Below are 18,716 nucleotides of genomic sequence, written 5' to 3'. Positions count from 1 at the left end.
ATGCAGGCTGATTAACCACGGGCGTCGACACAGAAGCTGTGTCAGGCAGCTATAGGGGCATTATACTGTATAGGGCAGCTGTGGGGCATTATACTGTATGGGGGCAGCTATGGAGCATTAGACTGTATGGGGCAGCTATGGGGCATTATACTGTATGGGGCAGCTGTGAGGGCATTATGCTGTATGTGGGCAGCTATGGGGGCATTATACTGTAGGGGGGAATTTGTGTGAGCATTATACTGTATGGGGACAGCTATGGGAGCATTATACTGTATGGGGGCATCTGTGTGGGCATTATACTGTATGGGGGCATCTATGTGGGCAATACACTGTATAAGCGCAGCTATGGGGACATTATACTGTATGGGGCAACTATAGGGGGATTACGCTGTATGAGGGCAGCTATGGGGCATTATACTGTATGGGGGAATCTGTGTGAGCATTATACTGTATGGGGGCATCTGTGTTGATTTTATACTGTATGGGGACATTATACTGTATGCGGGCAGCTATGGGGGCATTATACTGTGTGGGGGCAGCTATTTGGCATTATACTGTGTGGGAGGCACTATGGGGTATTATACTGTTTGGGGGCAGCTATAGCGGCATTATACTGTGTAGGGGGTTCAATGGGGGCATTATACTGTGGGGAGGCACTATAGGAGCATGATACTCTGTGTGCAGAATCGTGTGTGTATGTGCTGGGTTAGAGGCGTGTTTTAAAAGAACAAAAATTGCCGCGAGGTTGTCCCTCTTTTCCATACTTGAAAGTTGGGAGGTATGTGAAAGCAGGGCCCAAATATGCAAAGTCCAGTGAGGTTTTCTTATAAAATGACTATGTGAAAGCTATACAGAACGGTAAGATTTGAAAGATTGAAAATACAGCGCCTTGCAAAAGTATTCACCCTCTTTCACGCTCTTGTTGTTTTTTCTGTTTTGCTGCATTACAATCTTGAAATAAAATTGATTTTTGGGGGCTTTGTACCATTTGACTTACACAACATGCCTACCACTTAGAAGGCACCAAAAAAAGGCTTCAATTTGCACGGCAGTATGGGAATTGGACCACCGATGAGTCACGTCTTCTGGAATGTTTCAGCAAGACAATGCGACATGTCACACGGCTAGAAATGTCCGACAGTGGTTGGAAGAGCACGACCAAGACTTCCAAGTACTTCCCTGGCCCCCTAATTCGCCAGACTTGAACCCAATTGAGCATCTGTGGGACCACCTCGATCATCTTGTTCGATCTATGGATCCTCCCCACGCACCCTCCAGCAAATGTGGGATGCGCTGCAGTCAGCATGGCTCCCGATACCTGAGACAACCTACCAGCACCTTACTGAGTCACTCTCAGCCCGTCTAGCTGCTGTCCGTGCTGCACACGGTGGTTACTCTGGATATTAGCTGGTGGTCATAATAAAGTGACTCGACTGTGTATTTTCTTAATACAACGCTAGAAAACTTTATATAACTTTTACAAAACAGGAGAATGCTACGATAAAACAATGCTCACAGTGAAATATGCTGTCAGAGGAACTCATTTAAATCCCCCTGGTCACCTCACATTTGTCACATGCTACGATAAACTATATATCTGTCTTTCCCGTCAATAGCAGTACATCCGTATTTATTCATTCAGAGCAGCTAACTGCCATAGTTCTGTGATATTCAGCCCGAGATACACTTTCAAGGCACAGTATTTCTATTGTCACAGAAATGTCTCTCCTCTCAGACTATATTGCACTGTTCTGACATCTCTCATAGAATTCATCAAGGTTAGCAAAAACTGGAATTGTGAAACTGATGTGTGACAGCATAACACCAACTGATCACTTTCTAATGCATATAGACAGGTCATTTATATGAAAATGGAAAATCTTTTTTTTGTGTCTGCTGCAGTTTTACTTCCTAATTCAAAACTACGATAGGACTATGACAAGGACACCACAATCTTTCTACCTTCCAGAGATGACTGACGCCATGATGTTCTAACCGCTTACAGATTATATTCACCAATCATTTTATATCTTGCATGTGGCCCAATGGCTCCGAGCTCAGATTAATGAATTCACATATATTCACAATGTCAACCATTTCAATATCTGGCATATCTGTAAAGCATTTCATATTTAAATACATTTCAATATGACACATCAACGAATGAGTTAGATTAAATGCCGCTTTGCAATCTATTTAATTAATTTTCACGATATTCCTTTTTCAGTGTGGCAACAAGCAAATATTTATACATGATACTCGTGCGAGCAGAATCAACATTACTACATCACATACACTATGTAATATCCTATTTAATTTTATATTCTATTTATGATTGGCCATTATTTCAGTCCCTTTAGTGTCAGATTGGACCCATAAATGGAGCCAGACTGCCCCCATAAACAGTGCCAAAGTGAGAACTAAAAAAGGAGCCAATATGGCCCCCTAATTAGAGCCCTCATTATCCAAATCCCTATAAATTTGTGCCACCCAACATGTTTAAATTAAAAAAAAATATGCACTAAATCTCTCACTCCAGCATTACTGTTCTCTGGATCGGCAAGTATAACATAAATATATGAATCTATCCGGAGGCTCTAATAACTGGAGATATGTTAGATAAATTAGTGATCAAGGGAACAGACATTTTTTCTGGACTTCCCTGTGAAGAAAATTACAGTTAGCATCTCCCCAGTCAGAAATATCTGCTTAAAGTGTAGCTAAACATTTAACAAACTTCTGACATATCATAGTGACATGTCAGAAGTTTTGATTGGTGGGGGTCCGAGCACTGAGACCCCCACCAATCACTAAAACGAAGCAGCTGAAGCGCTCATGTGAGCGCTCAGCCGCTTCGTTTCTGGTTGGCTTTTTCCGGAAAATCAATGTATCAGAGGACAGACTCAATAGAAAGTCTACGAGCCCGTACTCCACTACATCGGATTTCTGGAAAAAGCCGAACAGAAACGAAACGGAGATAGGATGAGCTTTAGGTTTAGTTCCCCTTTAAAACACCAAAAGGACTTGAAGGATCTTGGAAAGGTGCGGCAGGCTATGGCTTGTTAGGCTGGGTTCACACGTGGCGGAATTTCACTTAAATTCCGCTGCGGACACTCCGCAGCGTTAATCCGCAGCGGAGCCGTTTGTCCATTGACTTACACTTTAATTTAGCAGTGTTCGTTTAGATGAGGCGTAAAATTCCGCTGCGGAGCATAGGCTGCGGAGCGGAATTTGGTGTCCGCAGCATGCTTTGTCTGTTGCGGAGCAGTGGCGGACTCATGGCGGAATTTCTCCATTGACTTCAATGGAGATTCTAATTTCCGCAATGAAGTCCGCAGCTGTCATGCACATGTTATGTGTGCTGCGGATCCGTCTTGCTTTTTTAACTTGACATTTCTTCATTCTGGCTGGACCTATGTATTTCTAGGTCTACAGCCAGACTGAGGAAGTCAATGGGGCTCCCGTAATGACGGGAGCGTTGCTAGGAGACGTCTGTAAATAGTCACTGTCCAGGGTGCTGAAAGAGTTAAGCGATCGGCAGTAACTGTTTCTGCACCCGGGACAGTGACTACCGATCCCAATATACATGTATCTGTAAAAAAAAATGAAGTTCATACTTACCGAGAACTCCCTGCTTCTGTCTCCAGTCCGGCCTCCCAGGATGACGTTTCAGTCTAAGTGACGGCTGCAGCCAATCACAGGCTAATAACAGGCTGCAGCGGTCACATGGACTGCCGCGTCATCCAGGGAGATCGGGCTGGATGCCGAAGGAGGGACGCGTCACCAAGACAACGGGCGGTAAGTATGAATTTCTTTGACTTTCACAAGGGAAAGTGCTGTCCCTTCTCTCTATCCTGCACTGATAGGGAGAAGGGAAGTACTTTTACCGCAGTCCGCAGCAGCTAGTCCGCATCAATTTACTGCACATTTTGTGCAGATCCGCAGCAGAATCTGCAACGCAGATTCTGTGCGGCATTGATGCGGACAGTTGCGGAGGAAATCCGCCACGTGTGGTCATGCCCTAAGTGTCAGCAGGGAGATATATTTAACAAAGCATAAAGACAGAATTTGTCTGTGCCTGTTTTAGTACCAGACTTTAGTATTAGGTCATGTTCATATTGTTGTGTGTTTTGTTAAAGTTCTCATCCTGCGTTTTTTCAGTAAAGAAAAAACACAGCGTCCAGATTTTTTTCACGTCAACGGGGGAAAGATGCAGCAAGGATGAAAGCAGGTCTGAAAATATTTCCTAGAACTAGTTCTTAGAAAAACTTCTCAGGCCTTAGGCTACATTCAGAGGCAGCAGACTTTTTCCATGGCAAATTCGTTGCAAAGGGTGAAATCTGTGGTGAAAAATATGCTGTGGCTTTGAAAACCCATCATTTCTGTGCAGATTTTTTCTTCTACCCCATCCACATTGGCATGAGGCATTTAAATGAAGACGTGACTCAAATGAATGACTTTTTTTTATACATAGCACCAGATTGATAAAACTGAATATTTTGCAGTATATTCTCTCTTCATAAGAATACAGCAATACTTAGCAAGGTCATATATATTGACATGTATAAAGATAAATAAGCAGAACATTTCCCAGAGATACTTACAATGTACCACATGCTTGGCCACTTGGGATCGTTGAAAAATGCAGAATGAATATTATTACTAACTTTAAAATCCCTTTTCGTCCTTTTTTTAACAACCTGCTGTTCTATCCACTCCACCTGCCAAGAAAAGAGAAACATTTGTTAAGTCTTCAGAACTCAGAATTGCAAGAAGTGTTTTTTTAAAGTGTATAGTGCATTTCATCTTGTATCCATAACAATCAGTAACCGCATAGCGGAACTGGTCAAACAACTAACCTCCTTTTAAAGTCAATCTCCACCTTTTAACATCATGTCGTTTTTAAGTCCAAAATGATGTTCTTATTCATTCCTTAATACATCTTTATAGTGGTCTGAGCTTTGTTTTTCTGATACAGTTCTAAAACTGCACAAACTTGTCTTTAAAATATAACATTCTGGCTACCTGCAGCCACCACTAGAGGGATATAAGGAGCTTACTGCATACTTATTTGATATTGATATATATATAACCTAAAGAAAAAGATGCCACAAGACTAGAAAGTATGGAAAAATAGAAAAGTACTTTATTGAAAATGACACATTAATACACAATGATTAAAAAAGAATCCATCAACCAACAGGTTAAAAAAGACATACAAGCCATGCAGTATACAAGGTAAGTAACGTCCAAAATAGACAAAGATAATAAAAGCCCAATGGCATAACCTGGTACTAAATTCGTCGGCAAATTAGGTATTATTATGATGAGTACAAGAAAATAGAGATATATGCCAAATGTAATGGTCTAAGAAAGAGTACTCAGAAGCATGAAGATAGTGCCGTAAAGAAATGAGCAATGCTAATATGTGAAAAATATTAACAAAGGATGATAGTGGTTAAGCATACCCATTAAGAGTCCAGGTAAGTGCACAGCGAGATGTTTGCCGCAACGCGCGTTTCGGCGCAACTGCCTTCGTCTGGGGGTAGCTGCTCATTTCTTAATGTGTCATTTTCAATAAAGTACTTTTCTATTTTTCCATACTTTCTAGTCTTGTGGCATCTTTTTCTTTAGGTTATATATATTCATGCTTTGGATGCTTTGTGGGTGTACGCCCTAGGATCTGGTTCACACTTGAACACATGCTTGCTGATGGCTGCATTTTACTGTACCTGAGCCATTTTAGATCCATGCTGTGCTTTTCGGTTATATTATTTGATATCGAGTTCGATGTATAAACGGTATGCAATAAGCTCATGTGCTCCCCTTAATGGTGACTGCATGTTGTCTTGTAACTCAACGTCTATGCAGCAGGTTTGGAGCTCTTCATTAGGGTATGTTCACACGCTGTTTTCAAGGGAAAATAGCTCCTGATTTTCAGACTATTTTAAGCAACTCGCGATTTTCGCTGCGTATTTTTAGAGCTGTTTTCTATAGTCAATGAAAAACGGCTCCAATATCGTCCCAAGAAGTGACCTGCACTTCTTTTTCGTGTAAACGGCCGCGTAAAAAAACAGCCCCGTCGGAACAGAACACAGTTTTTCCCATTGAAATCAATGGGCAGATGTATGGAGGCGTTCTGCCTCCTATTTTTCGGCCGTTTTTCGGCCGGGCCCGAAAAACGTCCGAAAATAAGCCGTGTGAACATACCCTTAGAAAGACAAAGCTTCAATTGCTATAAAGATATATTAAGACCTTTGTCAGTGCTGAATTTTGAGCCTATTTAGATTTTTTTTTTTTAATTGAGATCAAGGCTGGACAAGCATTTCACTAGTTATTACATTTTAGTATAATTACATTGTACATTAGACTCTTTCCACTTATTTGCATGAAATATATGTCCAGTGTGGGTGAACTGCAAGCCCAATAAGCAAATATTAAATGATAACTAGAAGAGAATCTGACATTAAGTATTTTATTATTGCTGTCTAAAGTTAATAGTGTGCAACTATTCTAACTTGTCTGTGCTCCATCTTCTTGTAAGACAGTGTGCAGGATATAAAAACACACATTGTATTATAAATGGCACATAGTATGTGGGGGCCCTGGTACAGATTTTGCATTGAGGTACTGGAGCTTCAAGTTAGCTGTCATTATGGCCATACTCAACTCCATTTTAACCTTTTCCTTCCACTATATAATATAGTAAATTCTAAATATAGTAAATTAAAATATATGTAAAATTCAAATATAGTAGCATGTTTAAGGTGTTTTTACACCATCTTATTCTTTTTGTGGTGATATCATAAAACCTGCAGCTCTTCTATTCCAGCGTCCCCATGACAGCACTTACTGTCCTGTGCTCTGACTGTTCAGAACCTTTCATAAGAATATTGTGTTGATCTAAATCAACTTTGCCATGGATGGTCTTTGGCAAGTCATAAGTCATTTTAAAATGATGCAGCGAACGCTACATCATAATGGGGTAGGAATGCCATCATTACCGTAAGTGTTTTCACAACAAAGTGAGGCCAATGTAAAGCTGAGGAGAACTGTAGATATTTAAGATGGACCCTTGAAACTGGATTTTCCAGTGGAGTGTGCCTGATCCTGACACTAGTAATGTCTCACTAATGTACTTTTATATATTATTTAATCACCATTGGTTTTGCAATGCGGTTAATGGGCAAGAGTTTTCTATGAGCAGGGCTGTTTGCGTAACTCCTATAGGAATGAGTGAAGGGAGCCATCCACATGTGCGGCCACCAGGCAAAATGGGGGTTTGAATGAACCCGGTTTTGGAGATGGGTGGGACCCGTAACCAGTACGCATTTATGACAGTTCCCGTGTATATGCCATAACTATTTCAGTTGGGAATACCCCTTTAAGTATAGATGTTGGCAGCAGACATTTTGCCCCCCTGCAAGAGTTTTTCCTTTAGAATTGCACTTTATCATATAGGTGGGTGTGAACTTTAACTTTTATACCACTGCAATATTTTCACCATAAAGATAATATCACAAATTAATTTAAAATACATTTAAGGAACTCTTCTAAAAACAATATAGTAAATATGTATTCATCTCTAGAAGAATAACTACGAGCTGTTATCTTAGGGAAACAGTTAACTCTCTACCGCAGGCGGAAACAAATTTCAAAGAGGCAAATTCACAAAGGACGGACCGAAAGGAAAAATAATAATTCAAAGCCGTGTGATTATTTGTCAGGATTCACTCAATTAAGCTTTCAGACACAGTATTGTCGGAATGGAAGTCTTTTTCAGAGCATAAAGACCACGCACGCCAGGATACAAAACTCCAAGCTAATTTCTTTAAAGAAGTCTACAATAATGGAAACACTAAATCTATAGGTCAAATGCACTTATGAAGATGTTTCTGCCCAAGAACTCAATTACCAATGTGTGTAGATAAAGAAAAATACAAGCTTCAACCCCAGTTCATGCGACCTCTTTCGCTCATAAATATTCTATTCTCTTATATAGTCAGCTTTTCTAAACATATTATTTACAGTCCAAATTCTATGCAGTCCAGCAGACACCTGGATGGATAGCTCTGAGCTGTTCTAGGGAAGACAGGGTAACTACCTATGATTATTTGCATCAATTATATGTGGCATGTTTTATTACTAACAACAACTACCCCCCCTCCTCAAAAAAATCTTCTCAAAGGGGTCGTCTCATAAATACAACCCCTGTCTATATGACATCATAGAGGTAGATCCCTGCTCAATGTCACCTCTATGAGCCAGAACAGAGATCCGCTCTGAATGAGCAGCTCCTGTTCTTGCGGAGTCCATATAAATGAATGGCTGCTATATCGGCCATCAATGTTACGTCACCGGATGACCCCTTAACTTTCATTCTGCCAATCAGCTTCCTGTAAACAAAGTCTTGTCTCTCTCTATGACTAAGAAAACATTCTTAGATTGTCCATATATATGAGGTAGCTGTCAGCTGAACGCTCATGCTGCAGAAGCTATTTCACCAAACTCTACCATAAACATGAACGCTCGGCTCAGCCAAGCATGCATGTTTATTTCAATGTGGAGAGGGAAATAAGCAGCTGCCAGACCCCTCTAAAATGTATTACGCCCAAAGATTAGTTGCTCTGACATATGCTGTAGGGAGGGAGTCAGGGGGCCCCCATACACCACAAAGTAGGCTGATCCTGCCAAAATGTGCCGAATTTTAGCAAACAGCTCTCATTCGTTAGAGGCCCTTTTGAAAATGAAAAGAGCAATCTAATTGGCTGCAGTGAGCAACTACTCCACCTTTCCGTTGCACCAGTTTTGATAAATCTCCCCCATAGTACCTAACTACTAATCAGAATATGCCACTATTATGCTTTTTAGTATTTCTATACACTATAAAATGTTGTTTAAATGTATTGCAGAAGCATAACTTGAAGCTTTTAGGCTACCAATGCAAAATCTCTAAGTGGGTGTCCCGCCTACCACGTGCCATGCGACTGCTACGACTGCTGACATCCCCTATAGCTACACCCTTAAGTATTGTCAGATAGGTCTATCTTGTGTGACTACATCACTGTGAAATTAGCATGAAAAATCATTGGATCTCCAATCTGGCCTCTTCTAGTGCTGGTCTTACAGTGAAGAAAATAAGTATTTGATCCCTTGCTGATTTTGTAAGTTTGCCCACTGTCAAAGACATGAACAGTCTAGAATTTTTAGGCTAGGTTAATTTTACCAGTGAGAGATAGATTATATTTTTAAAAAAAAACTGAAAATCACATTGTCAAAATTATATATATTTATTTGCATTGTGCACAGAGAAATAAGTATTTGATCCCTTTGCCAAACAAGACTTAATACTTGGTGGCAAAACCCTTGTTGGCAAGCACAGCAGTCAGACGTTTTTTGTAGTTGATGATGAGGTTTGCACACATGTTAGATGGAATTTTGGCCCACTCCACTTTGCAGATCATCTGTAAATCATTAAGATTTCGAGGCTGTCGCTTGGCAACTCGGATCTTCAGCTCCCTCCATAAGTTTTCGATGGGATTAAGGTCTGGAGACTGGCTACCCGCTGTTTATTGACATGACGAAAGCGATGATGTGCTTGTATACCCACATCAACATTGCATCCAATTACTAGTCTTAGTGGGTATACGGTACAGGATCGATGAGGCCAGTGATTGGCTGGAGTGATCACATGGGTATACGGGCACGTCATCGCTGCAGCTATGTCAATAAACGGCGGTGGGGAGGACTGGGGCGGCGGCGATGGACTCTGGGGATTTGTGAGGCGAGTAATGGCTCTTTTTTTTACTGCATCACTCCTACCCTTGCTGCTTTTGGGAATAACTCGGAAAACCCCTCTACATTTGTTGGTTTTTTTTCTCTCTCTAATTGAAAACAATATATTTCTTTGTGTTGAAAAACATTTTCAGTTTTCATATATAGTTGTGGCAAGTATCAATAGTTAATTGGCCACATAAAGTGGTTTTGGACTTTTATAATTACTACACTGCTATTATCATTATTATATTTTGACTGTTATTATAATTTGACTCTACAATGTTTAGCTTTTTAATTCACCAGCCATTTCCAGAATGAGGCCTGACATTCAAAACCACTTAGTGGACCTGAATGTGATAAATGAAACATTTTAAAAGCAGGGTTAATTTTTCATGCCACTAGGAGGTCCAGATTTGATTACAAACTCAATCGGGGAAATGTCGAAAAACCATTATCCGTTGCATTTTTTTTTTTATATATATATAAATAAAATAATGTTGATAGAGACACATTTTTTAATGTCGATAATTAGATGAGATTTTTATAAGGTTACACAAAAAATATTCTGAGTGACACTCAGAAAAGGACAGGACACATTTCATGCTAGTATGTCACAGAACTATGATCTATGGATGCAATTGAAAAATGCATTACCAACTATAATGTGTCAGGGCAAATACGTCAATAAGTGTCATTGGACAGGATAATGGTCTGTTTACTAGGGAACATATTACCCTGAACTAACTGACTTTATCTGTCTGTATTATCAACATAGTCCAATAAAAGGAGAATGAGCTCTAGGGCATTTAGGACTCACTGATTTAAAAAATATAAAATGAATTGTGTTATATGGCAAAATCCTTCCATTGTAATAAAAGATGACAAATACACTATAAATGCTATAAACGCCATAAACATAGTAGCTGCCTACTGACCGTGTCATCAATTCATGGACTTTTCTTGCTGCTTGATCTCAATAAAAGAAGCCAGGGGCAGGAGCATCAGCGTAAAGAGTATTTTCTTGATAGATGTTAAGTGCTTGAATAATAATATCCTAATGCTACACTTTTTTTTTCAATACAACAATCTAGTATCTACAAGGTGCTATCACCTTGACTTGGTGAAAAACATTTGAACATTCAGTGGGAGATACCTGCTCTTTCTGCTGGTACGCTTGCTTGAGAGCATAGACAAAATCAATAAGCCTTATACATGCAGTGCCCTATGTACGTACTTGGCGAGAAAAATTGGAAAAAGGATCTGGTACGTAGTAATCAAGATAAAGTTTCTTTAATAAAATCTCATAAATGACGCGTTTTTTGAGGCAGAGTCACCTCTTCATCTGTTAACTGAGATGAGCCGATTATCTTTTGTGGTCAAACGACGAACATGTGACGGCTGCACCTTTGATTTATACCCAAAGCCTTATAAGCTGTTGTGTCTGCTACGCAACACACATAGGTGAGCACAACCTTATCTGCTTCCATATGTGACAAACTATCGCTGCATACTGTGCTATGACGCGCTCCGCCCTAGTCAGATATTCGGCTCAGAAAAAGGTACAAAAGCACATAAACCTTTAGAGTAAATTCCCACGTAGCATTAATACTGCGGATTTTCCGCAACAGATTTTGTTGCGGACACTTCGCAGCATAATACAGTAGCAGCAGAGTGGATGAAATTTGAACAAATCTCATCCACACGCTGCGTAAATGATGAGCGAAAAAAACGCTCAGAAATTGACATACAGTGCGTTTTTTCACTCCGCAGCATGTCAATTGCATTTGCGTAATCGATGCTTTTTGTTGCAGGTTTTCCCCACTGAATTGCAGTGTTTACGCCATGTGTGTTCGTACCCTTAGGGCATGTTCACACGTGACAGAGTTTTTCCGCTGCAAATGTTGGTGCAGATTTGGGGCAATTACGCAACGAATCTGCACCAACATTTGCACATTTGACAGGTTATTCAGACGTTGCAGAAAAGACAGCGGACTTGCCACAGATTTCAGTTTTTGCATTGCAAAGGCTGAAATCCGCAGTGAAATTCCGCTGCTTCTCGGCAACATAATGTGCATGCTGCGAACAGAAAATTCTGCACCGCAGCTTACGGTCCGCAGCATCTGATCTAAGTTTCCTAAAAATGTATAGAAACAAATGTGTGCTGTGCGTGGTTTTCACGCACCTATTGACTTCAATGGGCACGTAGGTGCGTGAAAACGCACCAATATATTACATGCAGTGCGTTTCATGCAGCGGACTCTCACTGCGTGAAAACTCACGCATGTGTGAACGGCCCCATTGAAATCAATAAGTCCGTGTGCTGCACGTGATTTCCATGCACAGCGCACGGATGTTATTCACGTTTGTGTGAATGGGCCCTAGTTTGTTTCAAGACTAATTCTCTGCTATCCATTAATAATGGAAAAATGTAAAGGAGTTGTCCAGGGTTTGAAAAAAAGGTCACCTTATTTTTTTAAGGCCTAGTCATGTAAATAGGACTGAACAGCAATACCAGATGCAAGACATAGACATAAGAGGTGGTTTTTTTTTTCTTCTAATCCTGGGAAACATCATTGCAGACAGCATTGTAATGACACTTGCAAGTTGCTTCTCCTCAGGGAATGCTGCCAGCTCCTTCCCTCTGCTCTGAGTGACATCTGTAGCGGTCTCCTGGTTGGACACTAGAGCCGTCATGCAGAGCAGAGAATGGCACTTCTACAAGGTCATCTAAAGCATATGCAAAAATAAATTTAGTGTTAGGGTATGTTCACACGCAAACGCAAAATACGCCTGAAATTCCGGAGCTGTTTTCAGGCGAAAACAGCTCCTGAATTTCAGAAGTTTTTGCAAGTACTCGCGTTTTTCGCGGCGTCCATTACGGACGTAATTGGAACTGTTTTTCAATGGAGTCAATGAAAAACGGCTCCAAATATCATGCACTTCTTTGACGCGGGCGTCTTTTTACGCGCCGTCTTTTGACGGCGACGCGTAAAATTACACCTCGTCTGAACAGAACATCGTAAAACCCATTGCAAGAAATGGGCAGATGTTTGCAGGCGTAATGGAGCCGTCTTTTCAGGCGTAATTCAAGGTGTAAACGCCCGAATTACGCCTGAAAATAGGTTGTGTGAACATACCCTAAAACTGAACCTTCATTTTAAAACATACTTTTAGCAAATGTAATAGAGACATAGGCAAACTGATTCTGCAAATCGACAAATCTGGAGATTTGTTCATCTCTCATTATAATTTTGGCAATAAAAAATTTGTGTAGATTGTGATATCACATATGTTCTGGTATTATTTTTTTTGCATAATTCTCAGAAAATGCCTGTGTTTAATTGTCTTTAAGGCCTGATTTACACGAGCGTGTGCATTTTGCGCACGCAAAAATGCGGCGTTTTGCATGCGCAAAAGGCACTTAACAGCTCCGTGTGTCATCAGCGTATGATGCACGGCTGCGTGATTTTCTCGCAGCCGCCATCATTATGACACTCCGTTTGGATGTTTGTAAACAGAAAAGCACGTGGTGCTTTTCTGTTTACATTCAGAGTTTGACAGCTGTTGCGTGAATCACGCTGTTCGCACAGAAGTGCTTCCGTGTGACCTGCGTGATTTTCACGCACCCATTGACTTCAATGGGTGCGTGATGCGCAAATAGCGCACAAAGATAGGACATGTCGTGAGTTTTTTTCAGCGGACTCACGCTGAGCAAAACTCACGGACTGTCTGCACTGCCCCATAGACTAATATAGGTGCGTACGACACGCGTGAAAAGCACGCGCGTCGCACGCACGTATATCACGCTCGTGTAAACGAGGCCTAAGGCTGTATTCGCACTGTGCGGTTTTACAGCGCGGCTGAAAACTGCACCAAAAAAACACATGCGTCTTTACAATGCTTTGCAGCGATTGAATTCACATGCACTGTGTGAATACACCCTAAGGACTCACTCAGACGAGCGTGTATCACGTCTGTGTGACGGCTGTCACACGGACGCATGTATTTAAATGGGGCTGTTCACACGACCGTTGTTTCAATGGAGTGTGTGAAGGGTCCGTGAAAAAATTGGACATGTCCTATTTTTATGCGCTTCATGCATCCCCCATAGACTTTAGTCTATGGAGGATGGGTGAGTCCCGCTCGGGTGCACCTCGGACGCAAATAACGGCAGTTTTTCACGCCTGAGGTTGGCCACGTTCGTGTGAATGTAGTTTATTTCAGTATTTGACCCAGCCAATTGTAAGTAATGTCATTTTTAGGTTTTCATGAGTGAAAAGGCTGTGGCTATTATAAGCTGCATTTTCTTATTTCATTTGTTCCTATCTTATCAAATTAAATGGGCAATATAGAAATGAGGAATGGCGCTATGGGATCCATTGACAATAAAGGTCCTGCTTCATTTAACGTCGGGACCATTGCTATTTGCTAGCTCAGATTCTTTAAACACGTTTGACCTTTGGAAAGGTGAGATAACCGAATGTATTTACATTCATGTAAATGACTTAGTTTGTAGCTTCACAGCAACTTTACTTGATTCGCAGATTACAATTTATGATAAAGTGTTTGAGGCTGTGAAGTCAGCTAACAGTTTGTAATGAGAAACATTAAAGCATATCACATTTATTGCAATATTTTGTTTCATGGACACAAATTAAAACTGACTGATAAGGTGTCCTTAAAAATCCTCTAAAACGAGTATAGTCCATGTTCAGAATTTGGTGCGTAGCGCCAACATATTCCACATTGTTATCATTCACCCCATAATTCATAACATGTAATTGCTAAATATAGTTTATTTTTGTGTTAGATCTAAGTAAAATACATTATAGCACATTCAGACGTGGCGGAATTGCTGTTGAATTTCGCTGCGGACAGTCCGCAGTGGAATTCTGCAGCAGCCGTTTTTTACATTTGTTTCTATACATTTTTAGGAAACTTAGTTCAGACGTTGTAGAGAATAAGGGCATGACCAGACGTGGCGGAATTGCTCTGGAATTCCGCTGCGGACAGTCCGCAGCGGAAATCCGCAGCGTACACGTTTCTCCATTGCTTTCCACAGCTTTTTAGTGAGGTTGGTTTACACGATGCGGACAATTCCACTGCGGAGCATAGGCTGCGGCGCGGAATTTGGTGTCCGCAGCATACACTGACTGTTGCGGACTTGTAGCGGACTTGTTGCGTACTCATTGCGGAATTTCTCCATTGACTTCAATGGAGAGTCAAAATTCCGCAATGAAGTACGCAGATGTTATGTACATGTTATGTGTGCTGCGTAGTGTATTGGTTTTACTAGCATGACATTTCTTCATTCTGGCTGGACCTATGTATTTCTAGGTCTACAGCCAGAATGAGGAAGTCAATGGGGCTCCCGTAATTACGGGTGACTACGTGTGTGTACCCGTAATTACGGGAGCGTTGCTAGGCGACGTCAGTAAATAGTCACTGTCCAGGGTGCTGAAAGAGTTAAACCATCGGCAGTAACTGTTTCAGCACCCTGGACAGTGACTTCCGATCACAATATACATCAATCTGTAAAAAAAATAGAAGTTCATACTTACCAAGAACTCCCTGCTTCTTCCTCCAGTCCGGCCTCCCGGGATGACGTTTCAGTCCAAGTGACGGCTGCAGCCAATCACAGGCTACAGCGGTCACATGGACTGCCGCGTCATCCAGGGAGGTCGGGCTGGATGGCGAAAGAGGGACGCGTCACCAAGGCAACGGCCGGGTAAGTATGAACTTATTTTACTTTTACTAGGCAGAGGGCTGTACCTTCTCTCTATCCTGCACTGATAGAGAGAAGGGAAGCCCTCTTCCCCTCAATACGCAACAGCTAGTCCGCATCAATTTAATGGCCATTTTAGGCAACGCAGATTCGATCTGAAACGCAGATTCTTTGCGGCATTGATGCGGACAGTGGCGGAAGAACTCCGCCACATCTGGGCATACCCTAAATGTGCGGAAATCAGGTTGCGGTGCAGAATTTCCCCTCTGCAGCATGCTCATTATGTTGCGAAGAAGAAGCGGAATTTCACTGCGGATTTCAGCTTTTGCATTGCAAAGGCTGAAATCCATGGCAAGTCTGCTGTGATATCTGCAACGTCTGAATTACCTGTCAAATATGCAAATGTTGCTGAAAACTCGCAAAGAATCTGCAGCAACATTTTCAGCAGAGAAATTCCGCCACGTCTGGACATGAGCTAAGGTCTTCTTTAAGCAGATAATTTTACAAACTAGTTTAAAAAAAAAAAAAAAAAGATTATCCTACAGTTTCACGCACAGAATATTTCAAGTGTATACTTGATAATACAAAATATGCTCATAAATGGTCATTGAAGCCTCTATTTAGGTCTGTGTTGTGGCATTTGTTTATAACAGAGGCCACAGCACTCTGACAGATCCATTGTGCGACAGATATCAATGGTACCCAACAAACCCGATTGACTTACAATGGGGTCCGTGAGGGTTCTGTTATGGTGTCCGTCATTTTGATGCCAAGAATAGCACTGCATGGAGTGATATTCCTACTGTCAAATCTTGAATCAATGTACAGTTCCCATTGACATCAATGGGCTGTCTACACAGTGAACAGGCACAATTAGTCCTCCAGATAAAGTGACACATTTTTAATCGCTCTCCGCCGAGGCTAATAAATGGAGGAACACCCCCCCCCCCCAATCTATTAACTCAGAATTCTCTATTTGAAAATGGGTTTTCTAAACAACTGTAATAACCGGAGAGAAGCCACAGCCAGCCACACATTGAAATGCATGGTCAGATCCAAAGAAGGCTTGGACATAGAGTGGGGTCCTGAGCCCCTATGACGTACATATGCCCTAATAATGCATATGGACAGGGGTTGTTATGGTGAAATAACCCCTTTTAAAAAATAAATCTAATCTTATACTAAAGATTGACTGCTACATGAATGTAAACCTGAGCTCAAAGTATCTAACACAAATAACTAAAAATAGTAACCATGACACTTGACTAATACATTCAATTTATTCAGCTCGTCCTATTGCATTTTTTATTTGCATATCTCGTTCCATTAAAAAAACTTTTTAATATAATAAATGTGTACACTTTACAGAACTTTCAATTCCACTTTTTTGACAATTGATGCTAGAGCTCATATACATAATAGAATATCTCATCCATGAAATTTTCAATGTAGGATAAATACTATAAATGCATAGATTCCTGTCCAGATTGTATTTGTATTCAATTTATGTTTGCTGTTTCATTCTTGAGCGATGTTCCCAGGGCATGACTGAGCATCAACAGAGTTTGCGTTTGTGGCAAATCACATCTGTTTTATTAATATAGAAGATATGAATATGCTCTGTCCTAGCTTTAAACAAGCAAAACCATCCAAAAGAAAACATTTTATCATCACTTAGGGTATGTTCACACGCTTAACCAAAAACGTCTGAAAAAACGGAGCTGTTTTCAAGGGAAAGCAGCCTCTGATTTTCAGCAGTTTAAGCATCAGGCTGGGTTCACACTACCTATTTTCAGGCGTAAACGAGGCGTATTATGCCTCGTTTTACGCCTGAAAATAAGGCTACAATACGTCGGCAAACATCTGCCCATTCATTTGAATGGGTTTGCCGACGTACTGTGCAGACAACCTGTCATTTACGCGTCGTCGTTTGACAGCTGTCAAACAACGACGCGTAAATTGACTGCCTCGGCAAAGAAGTGCAGGGCACTTCTTTGCAACGTTATTTGAGCCGTTCTTCATTGAACTCAATGAAGAACAGCTCAAGATTTACGAGCGTCACAGACGCCTCGCATAATACGAGGAGGAGCATTTACGTGTGAAACGAGGCAGCTGTTTTCTCTTGAAAACAGTCTGTCTTTTCACACGTAAATGCCTGCTATCGTGTGCACATACCCTCAAGCGTTTTTGGATGCGTTTTTTACGGCCGTTCTTGGAGCTGTTTATCTATTGACCCTATGAAAAACGGCTCCAAAACGGCTCAAGAAGTGACTTGTCCTTTCTTTTACGGGGCGTTTTTTTACGAACAATTTTTTCAAACGGTCGCGTAGAAAAAACACTCCCGTCGGAACGTAATGCCATTTTTCCCATTGAAATCAATGGGCAGGTGTTTGGAGGCGTTCAACTTCCGTATTTTCAGCTGTTTTTCGGGGCGTTTCCGGCACGAAAAACGGCTGAAAATAAGCCGTGTGAACATACCCTAGGATCTATGCAGTCATTTAAGTTCACTGTTAGGCTGGGTTCACACTACCTATTTTCAGGCGTAAACGAGGCGTATTATGCCTCTATTTACGCCTGAAAATACGGCTCCAATACGTCGGCAAACATCTGCCCATTTATTTGAATGGGTTTGCCGACGTACTGTGCCGACGACCTGTAATTTACGCGTCGTCGTTTGCCAGCTGTCAAACGACGACGCGTAAAATGACTGCCTCGTCAAAGAAGTGCAGGACACTTCTTTGGACGTTTTTGGAGCCGTTTTCTCATAGACTCCAATGAAAACAGCTCCAAAAACGGACATAAAAAACGCAGCGAAAACGCCGTGAAAAACGCCACGAGAAACGCGAGTTGCTCAAAAAACGTCTGAAAATCAGGGGCTGTTTTCCCTTGAAAACAGCTCCATATTTTCAGACGTTTTTGGTCACTACGTGTGCACATACCCTTAGGGTATGTGCACACGTAGTGTTTGCAGGCATATTTCGGGGCGCTTACGCCTGAAAAAACAGAAGCAGAACGCCAACAAACATCTTCCCATTGATTTCAATGGGAAATACGGCATTCTGTTCCGATGTGGCGTTTTTTACGCCTCATTGTCAAAAAACGGTGCGTAAAAAGACGCCCGCGACAAAGAAGTGCATGTCACTTCCTGAGCCGTTTTTTGGAGCCGTTTTTTATTGACTCTATAGAAAAGCAGCTCCAAAAACGGCCGCAAAAT

The 18,716-nt window shown here is 41.3% G+C and overlaps 1 protein-coding gene across 3 annotated transcripts in view; it reads right to left on the bottom strand.

Moving 5' to 3' along the window:
- The window catches only part of PCSK5 (proprotein convertase subtilisin/kexin type 5), a 448,720-nt gene that overhangs the window by 374,410 nt on the left and 55,594 nt on the right, over positions 1-18,716 (bottom strand). For all 3 annotated transcript variants that reach the window (XM_075828207.1, XM_075828203.1, XM_075828198.1), the window contains exon 3: positions 4,605-4,721. In XM_075828207.1, coding sequence (XP_075684322.1) covers positions 4,605-4,721 — 117 coding nt within the window. The remainder of the gene's footprint in view (positions 1-4,604; positions 4,722-18,716) is intronic.

This window comes from Rhinoderma darwinii, chromosome 1 (assembly GCF_050947455.1).
Source record: "Rhinoderma darwinii isolate aRhiDar2 chromosome 1, aRhiDar2.hap1, whole genome shotgun sequence".
NCBI classification, from domain to species: Eukaryota; Metazoa; Chordata; class Amphibia; order Anura; family Rhinodermatidae; genus Rhinoderma; species Rhinoderma darwinii.
This window is presented reverse-complemented; position numbering and strand designations above follow the sequence as displayed.